The sequence below is a fragment of the Nematolebias whitei genome, chromosome 10 (assembly GCF_014905685.2).
Source record: "Nematolebias whitei isolate Nwh7 chromosome 10, NemWhi1, whole genome shotgun sequence".
NCBI classification, from domain to species: domain Eukaryota; kingdom Metazoa; phylum Chordata; class Actinopteri; order Cyprinodontiformes; family Rivulidae; genus Nematolebias; species Nematolebias whitei.
The window spans coordinates 27,233,712-27,243,227 of NC_056507.1; the positions used below are offsets into that span (position 1 = coordinate 27,233,712).

The 9,516-nt window shown below is 39.0% G+C and overlaps 1 protein-coding gene across 1 annotated transcript in view; it reads right to left on the reverse strand.

Annotated features, from left to right (window-relative positions):
• tln2b (talin 2b) overlaps positions 1-9,516 on the reverse strand; it is a 127,353-nt gene that overhangs the window by 67,361 nt on the left and 50,476 nt on the right. The window contains exons 2-6 of the mRNA XM_037683674.1: positions 4,961-5,134; positions 4,786-4,883; positions 4,464-4,593; positions 3,726-3,881; positions 2,809-2,951 (exon numbers count right to left, since the gene is read on the reverse strand). Coding sequence (XP_037539602.1) covers positions 2,809-2,951; positions 3,726-3,881; positions 4,464-4,593; positions 4,786-4,883; positions 4,961-5,096 — 663 coding nt within the window. The 5' untranslated portion in view covers positions 5,097-5,134. The remainder of the gene's footprint in view (positions 1-2,808; positions 2,952-3,725; positions 3,882-4,463; positions 4,594-4,785; positions 4,884-4,960; positions 5,135-9,516) is intronic.

The window sequence follows — 9,516 nt, forward strand, 5'->3', positions numbered from 1 at the left end:
CCCCCCCCCCCCCCAACCACCACACACACACACACACACATACAGTCTATCTTTTCCCTGGTTCTGTCTCTCACACACAGTCGAATTGTTACACAGATCACAGAGACTCTTCACATGGCAGCGGCTCTAATTTGTCACTGTGTTAAACGGGTTTAAACAGAACCAGGGAAAAGATAGACGGTTGGTGGGGGGGGGGTGGGGGTGGGGGTGGGGGGGGGGGGGGGGACAAGAGGGCAGGGGGCGGAGCTGTTACGAAAGGAAATATGAGTCTGTGTTGAAAGCAGGGAGCATGATATGCACAGTGCTGTAATGTGTGCCAGGATAGGAGGGTGGGGATGTGTGCAACTGTGTCAGAATGTGTGAGAGATGGGGAGGGAGTGAGACGGCAAAACTGAACGGGATGGAAAACAGAGAGTGGGAAAAACAGAGAGATGGAAGGGAGGAGAGCATTAATAGCAAAGAGAGGGGGATGGCTCAGTGTCTTTTTTGAGCATATTTATTCCCCACTTAATAGGCAGTATATCTCCGAGTGCTGTTTTTTTTAGATTGTGTATTTTTATGTGGTAGTGCTTGCAATCATCTTTAGCTAATTATTTTTCAAACGTGTTGCAGGCTCCTTTTGTCAGTGCAACGACTCCTCATTATGCACCACCCTATCTCATATACTACACCTGTTAAGCAGTTTAAACTCACCCTGACCCTGATATTACTCCTGGATGGTGCTCATGAAAACACACACATCCAAATCATCCATCCCCTTTTTCATCAAGGTTGGGTCTTGGAGGCAACAGGTCCAAAGACCTTGGGAACAGACCTCGCTCTCCCCAGCCACACAATAAATGATGTTAGCTCCCTACATGGTCCATGTGATGTCCAACTGAGCCAACGTGTGTTCAAAACAAGTGCCTGACAAGTGACTCTTGCATGCTCTACTCTATTGGCAAATGTATGTAATTAGCATGTCTTCAATAACTTACTGTGCTTAAAAAGGATCAAGATGTTTTAATATTAGGTGATGATGAGGAAATGTCCTTTGTTTGGCTGGAGGAATAATTGTTAAGATTTATGAAATAAAAAAAAAGACAAAAAACTACCAGACTCTGCTGACAAGCTTCTCACGAGGAGGTCAGATGAATCAGCGTTCTCGCCTATTTTGTCTTCGAGAGAGGTCTGTGGTTTTATTGAATTGCTGTAAACCCTTCGAGAGAGATTTCACTATAATAATAATAGAGGAATTAAAAGCTGCACAAATCAATATGGTAGACTAATAAAGGATTTCTTGGTTTGTTCTCCTTCAAAGAAACTTTAGGAGACTTGGCAGAGATCAGCATACAGCTAGAACGTGCTGCCTCCTGTGTACATTAAAACATAAAACTGTTTAAGCAGACACAAAAATCTCCATTCTAAAACTTGCAGATTGCTATAATGTGATTCCTTTAATATATTCCAAATGAAATTAGTCTCTTGTGGACAGTCTTCACCCGTGTTTGAATTTTCGTACACTGCATTTTCATTCTATAAAATCTTTCAGGTTCCGCCAACGTATACTTTTGGTTTTATCACTCTCGAAGTTTTCACTAAATAGTCAAAAACAAATAACAGAAAACAAAACAAAAAAAAATAGTGACTGCCTGGTGAAGGTCTTCATATAACTACAAGGTTTATGCTAATGCCATTATTTACTTTTTCTGTAAATGACCAGCAATACATGACAATGGTTTTATTTCTAGTACTAAAGCTCAAGACTTCTGAAGGTGTGTTTCAATTCAATTCAATTCAGTTTATTTATATAGCACCAAGTCACAACAGAAGTCATCTCAGGGCCCTGAACAGAAGCATTCATATTTAAAAATAAGCTTATTATATCATTATACTAAGAAATATGGATATAAGAATTAAATCAAACCTGTGTGGAGTACATCTAATACAAATACCTACTGCATTAATGCTTATGACACTGTTGTCTAGAAATTGGTTATGTCTGCCATAATTCCAAACATGTGAAGCACTGTAACAATAAGAATCATGCCATTTTCTTTTTACCAACAAAATAGAGTACAGCAGAATTACAGTATCCAAGCACCAGTCAGTCTCTCTCATCTGTAGTTTGGTCTTGACTAACTGGTTATGATTAATCTTTTAGGCACAGTTTTATATTTTATAGAAACCAGTTTGCTCTTAGGCGCACCACTGACACAAATGTTGGGTATTGCAGCAGCAAGCATGTTAATTGGTATTCCACTCACACCAACATTGTTATTTCTCATCATATGCCAGCTCCATTTCTCCTGGGATTTATAATGGATCCATGTTTGTGTATTACTTAACTTTATAAGAGGCTAATGTTCAAAAGAGTTGGGGTGATTTTGCAATAGGATGAGGTAAAGGGGGACACTCCTAAAAAGGGCACCAAGTTTAATTTATTGATCAACTCTAATTGAACTGTATCTGATAAGAAATCAATAATACTTAAATTACTTGATTTATTCACCCTTATTGTTTATACAATCGCAACAACTGAGGGCAGAACCCATTCATTACAGGGAGATTTCATCATGCATCTTATCACTAAAAGACACTAAATCTAAAAAAAAAAAAAATATTTTTTTTAAGATTTTACAGCTAATTTAAACTGAGATAAAAATAAAACCTGTCTGCGTAGAACAAATGCAGGTCGTTTTAAAATCAAAGATGGAAGAAAAAACATTTAGAAGATTTTTATTTTTAGAGTGTGTTGTACTTCCCCTTTCATCATTTATTCATTCATCCATTGCTCTGCAGGTATGAAGGTGTGTGTGGGGAGTTTACCTGAACATAAAGCAGGTTTAGTTGAACGGGGTCCCGCGAGTCCACATTCTGGTCTGAATAGAAGAACTTGCGCCTGAGCAGCAGGGTCTCACTTTCCTCCACTCCCTGCTCCCTGAAGGTCCTGCTGTGATCCAACCAGTTCACTGCCCAGTCGATACAAACACTCTGTTAGCACGTGCACAAAGACGCCTACAGGCTCGTTTTTCAAAGACGTTAGCAAAGCAGAATAGTATTATTTTCTGCTGAGAGAAGGCCCATCCTCTGCAAAAATTAAAGGGCGGATGATATTTAATATTTTATTGGTGTGCCAATTAAATTTAAATGGTTAAATAAATTTAGTTTGTCTTGGCAAAATACTCTACTTGCCATCCAATAAATATACATAATTTATTTTAGATTTAATTTTAGAATTTATAGAATACATACATATAAAGAATAAAGGAATGAAACACATATTCTGATATTGTCCAATACAATACTGTGTGATGCAATACACTATAATGCAAAATGTTACAAGACAATGCAATGGAATACAATATGAAATATTATATGATAGGTTGCAGTATGACACAATATAAGATATATCATACAATGCAGTAAATTAAATACTTTGTTGTATTGTATCTAGTACTGGTGTTCCAATATGGGTTTTTTTTGTCGTTTTTTTTAGATCAAGTACAATTACCATTACTTCAATGTGGGTACTTGCCGATACTGAGTGCTGATATTGAGTAGTTAATGAGTTAATACTTAAACATTACACACAGACTGTAAGGAATACATTTATTTTATTAAAAACACATCCAAGAGTCTGCTGTTGTAACAACACTTGTGTTTATCTTAAGATATCTCTAAAATATGGTCATTTTTTTTGTCCTCGGTTTCTTGCAAAGTGTGAGAATCAATGTCACACTTACAGTCATCATCTGTATGAAGCTTGGCTTTGAGCTTTTCCATTTTCCTCTCGTCTCGTAGCAGTAGGGTTCTGTCTTTCTTTAACGTCCCAGTACTATCCTCCTTCTTGTCATCCGTCACTTCTTGGATGAGGGAGTACTCCTCGTAGTTGGTAATTCCTAAAAAGTTAGCCCAGGAATTCCCAGAAGACATGATGCTTCAGACATTAACAACTACAACCAAGATAAAAATACAAATTTACTTGCACTCTTTATATCTATTTTGTTGCTCCGAAACAAAAAAGAACAAAAGTTGGTAGAATGCCAGAAGACTATATAACTGGAGGCAAGAGAAATAAGCTAAGCAGAAAGCTCTCATCTAAATAACCACTTTCCAAGAATATATATCTGCCACATACACATCCCTCTTTTCCTCACCTAATTAGGCTTAGTAGCATCCTATTAGAATTGAAAAACTCAGCTTAGGGGACCCCTCTTTACGTTTGGACCTTCAGAAGAACACTTTGGCATTGAAAATGGCTTCTTTAGACTTGATAAATCATGTCCGTTGTACTTCAAATGAAGCCTAATTTGAATTGTAACAAGCATAAATAAATGCTTTACGTGCTTCATAAATGTTGCTCTCCAAATACAAATACACGAGCTCATAATAACATTCAAAACAAACTGCAATTTGATATGAAGCCAAGAAATAAAACAAAACCAGAGATGAAAAAATGATGCTTTAGCAAAGACACTCACCTATTCTACTGCATATAGTGACAAGTAGCTCGCCGACTGTTTTTGAGTCGTCAACCATGATGGTTTTAATGGTACCATCCAGCATTTTGATCTTTTGTGGCCTTTGTTTCTTCTTATATTCCAAAACGTCCTACAAAAACAGGACAGTAATCAAGATGACACCAACAGCTCCTGCTAATCTCTCTTAGCTGTAAAGTACATTTGCTTCCAGCAGGCAGGGAGGCATAAATATTTCAGTTTCCACTAGATAATATAAATCACTTCGGGGAATGATAAGCAACACTGACAGGTCTCCACACTGGACGGTGTGATTTAATCTTACTCCATTTCGCAGCATGTAGTAATCCAGGGTTCTTCCAGACTCAAGCCAGATTCCTTTCCTGGGGTCCTCGTCGGATAGGAACAGGCCATAATCTGACGCTGAAACACAGAGCATGCAAATGTTGGTGCCTATGCTTTTCCACCATGTAAATTAGATTGACGAGTCATTGTCTAACCTTGTCCGCTTTGTGTCTCTGGAACTCGCTCTCTGATGATCCTGCAGGCATCATACACAGGGGTGGACGGCTCGAACTGCATGGTCTTCACCACGTTGCACTGACGTACACAGATCTTTAGCGACAAGGCCACCATCTTGTTGGGTGGTTGAACGGCCTCACCAACCTACACACCTGGAAAACAAACAAAAAATAGAGAGCATGACTTGAATGTCAGAGTCCTTTTTTATTGATTAATATCCTTTATAATGGGTCTGTGTTTTGGTGTATATTCACAGATCATTATTAAAACATCGCTCTGTGAAGCAATCAGGGTTGAAAGTATGACGAGGGACTCTCAGAGGTGAATTATAGCACTAGAAGCCTCAGAGAAAATCATCTCAATCATCTCCTTGGGGATGTTTTTTCCTGTCAAACTAAACAGGCATTTGTAGTAAACATGCTTCAGCAGCTTATTATTTTCTTTAATTGCTCAGATAATAAAATAGTTATATTAGAATTAACTGACCCAATTTAAAAAATGTATTTAAGCAGAATAAAAATGTCAACTGTATATAATCAACAAGAATAACAGGATGCATATAAATGCTCTTCTTGCAGCTTTCACTCTTCTCCACAAGACTTCACTGTGAAACAAATATGTGGGTGTTTATCATGCAGCCATTAGACTGAAATCAATTCTGGTATTCTGGGATTCATGGGGAAAAAAAAAAAGAGACAGATACTGCAAAAGGTTTATTTTAACCTCGTCCTTGACTTTGGCTTCAACAGAGAGATGGAAACGACAAACCTTTCACCTATAGCCTGATGCATGCTCAATAATCCAGGTAGAAAAATCTAAAAAAGTTAAATCTGGTCCTCTGGACATAAAAAACCCCCAAAACAAAGCAAATCAACAAAAAAATGTAGAAACGTTTCGTCTCTCATCCGAGAGACTTCCTCAGTCTGAGGTGCTGTATTCAGCTCAGTCTCTTAAATAGCACCGTCTCAGAGTGGATCAACCAGTTTTGCTGCTGACAACCAAACTTGGCACAAGTTAGGAGTCATCAGGACTCTGTACCACAGAGCAGACAGCGTCCCCACTAGCTCAGGAGCCAGGCAGAAGGAGAAATCCCACACAAGACAGGCTCTAGAGCAATGTGGATATCCTAACTGGGCCTTCCTGAAAGCAGAGAAGAAACCCAAACAGGACTCCAGTCAGCCAACAGGTGAAAAGGAGGAACCCAGACCCAGACCAGTGGTCATTCCATATGTTGAGGGAGTATCAGAGAAACTGAGACGTTTATTTTCTAAACATAACGTCCCAGTGGCTTTTAAACCCCAAAATACATTACGGCAAAGACTGGTTCATCCCAAAGATCCAGTCCCCCGGCACAAACAGAGCAATGTTGTGTATGCTGTTCAGTGTCAGGAGGGCTGTGATCAGTCTTACATCGGGGAAACTAAACAGCCACTGGCCAAAAGGATGGCCCAGCACAGAAGATCAACATCATCAGGCCAGGACTCTGTGTCTACACTCATCTCCAGGCCAGCGGTCACTCTTTCAGGGATGAAGATGTTCACATCCTGGATAGAGAGGAACGATGGTTTGAGAGAGGAGTAAAGGAGGCCATCTTTGTGAAAAGAAATCGTCCTTCATTAAACAGGGGTGGAGGCCTCCGGGTTCAACTGTCCCCCTCTTACAATGCTGTGATTGCTAGTATCACTCAGCCCTCTGTGAACAGTAAACAGCCATCAGTGTGCTAATGATCCATTGTTAGGTTGATGGTCCTTCTTGAGCATGTGATCAGCTGGTTTTGGTTGTCAGCAGCAAAACTGGTTGATCCACTCTGAGACGGTACTATTTAAGAGACTGAGCTGAAAACAGCACCTCAGACTGAGGAAGTCTCTCGGATGAGAGACGAAACGTTTCTACATTTTTTTGTTGATTTGCTTTGTTTTGGTTTTTTTTTTTAATGTCCAGAGGACCAGATTTAACTTTTTTAGACTTTCACCTATAGGTTTCTTTATCATTCTTTATCATTTTATTACTGATCTGAAATTATAATTTGATGTTTTTGTGGGGAAAATCACAATAAACAGAAATCCAACAATGTTCAGTCAGGTCATCTGAAGGTTTTTTTTTGCTGAGAAATTTTGCCCTTCATCCAAAGGACTTCTTCAGTCCAAGGAGCCACAAAACAAACTGGACTCCCACAAATATCACACTCCCTTAGCAGAAAAAATAAATTTGCTGGTGATAAGATGGTTTCTGGGGCCCACCCTCTCTCCCGTCAACTCCTCTGAGGCAGCCATGCCAACATAGTTCAAAACATCAAAGTTCATGCTCAGTAATCCAGGTACAAATCCATGACTGAACATTGCTGGATTTGTATCTGGATTATTGAGCATGAACTTTGGTGAATAAACAAAAATCTTTAAGCTAAAGTACAGTACTGCAATTGCATTTTTAACCAAAAAATATATTATTTTTAATTGATTGCGCCAAACTTCTACAACCACAGGCAGTTGACCTTACAAAACACAAAACTGTCTCTGACTCAATTTTACACAAAATGTGTTAAATGCTGGTGTGGTAGTAGCTGAGACTCATACCCAAAACATACTCTGAGCACTAAACTTCGCTCAAGATCTATTCCTAAAACTTGTTTTAACAAATAATTTTAGCAAAAGCATCTTTATTGAACGGATTTTAAAAACTCTCAAAAGTCATCATTGGCTGTTTATGTACAACTGATGCACATTTAGAGTCAAGCAAATTCAAGATGGCTGCTACAGCTAATTGACTTTTGTTGACACAAAACGGTCACAACTTACCCATAATTACTGATAATGATGTAACATGTACTTTGTATGTGGTTGTAGCTGAGAGTCATCCTCAACACGTTCTTTGAGCATCAGCACATTTCATGAGTTGTGCCAGTGGTGAATGGCTGAGGCGACCGTTCTGAATTAAAACTCCAGCATGACAATTCATGGGTTCATTCAGGTCTTTAAATATAGGAGCAAACATCATACAGAAAGGGTAACAATAATTATATGGATGACTATTTCTGCCTCTTTTTACTGTTCTAAGAGCAACTTTCTGTACAGAAATTAAATACTTGTGCCTCTGTGTGGCAGAAATAAAGGCAAAAGTTCAAATCTTCACCCTGGCATGGTTCAGAACCCTGTCACATGTGAGAACAAAGATTTTCTTTGAGTCAGAATTCAGCCTGTGCACAGGCTCCTTTTGAGCCACAGCAGAGGAAGTCTGAAAAGTACATTTTGTTGCAATGATGAAGTAGTGAATGGGCCCGCTTGTGACGGTGCCTCGGTCATAGCTGAGAGTGCCTCTCTAACAGATACACACCTGAACAGAGGTTTTTCACACACGCAGACAAAAAGAGGAGCACAAAGGAGAGGAGGTAATGACGCGGCATGAACTTTCTGTATGAGAAGCCCCACAGAGTTTTCATCATCACTCCCTTTTTTACAGTTGCTCTCTTCAAGGCGAGCAGCTAGCGACCCCAGACTGACAACACAGCAGGCCACCCAGGCTGCACTGAATGTTCAATATTTCCCGTGCACGGTAAAGAAAAACTGATGCAAGCAATTTCACAGAAGTCCATCTCAATTGGAGAATACTGGTAAATGAAAATCATTTATAGATTTATCTATGTTCATTACAACAGTCACAGTAGTGTTTCCGGCATGAGTTACTTTTATAAGAAAGTACTGGAGAAAACTCAAGACAAATATTGAGGGAGATGTATTACTGTAATCCCTGATCTTACAGTAGTGTGAAAAAACATTTTCACCAGAACCCTTGTGCAAACACTCCAAGGCAGCCAATACCTCATTAGTGCTGCTCTCAAGCAAGGATGCTTTGCTGAGGAGTCACATTCTCATTTTATCATGCTCACAAGATCATCAGGTCAGACACAAAATGTAATTTTATCTCCTGTGACTATCACTAGTCCATCAGAAAAGAGACCTGCATTGAATTAGGCTTGTTTAAGCTTCAGAATGGAGACATAAAAATGACCAAACAACGTCTTACCAAGGAGTCTAAACAGACAATTCAATAGAGAGCCAGCAAGACAAGAGCCATCTGGAAAGGGCACAGCTATAATGAGTGGATGAGGTACCGGCAGCAGAGCAGAACCCACGAACAATAACTGCTATGTTTACTGCGCCAGTCTTGCACACAACAACTCAGGAGACAGCTGGCCAGTAGATTTAAGCACCATCAGTCACTGTTAGACCAGTTTGTTCAGACCTGTCTTAATGTTGTTAATGTTATTTGGTGGTACTTAATGCAATAGTTCAAATAAGTTGGAGTGGACCACTGTGAACCACTTTTTCCACAACATTTATATTATCAATTTCATATTACTCAGTTATTTACACAGACTTTGATAAATACAAAATTCTGCTTAAAGTTCAAAGTGCCTTTACTAGCCTCCCTTGGGAGAAAGTAGCATTGGATAAAAAGGTCTGTTACACAAAAAACACATTCCACATAAACATATATATATACATATATATATATATATATATATATATATATATAT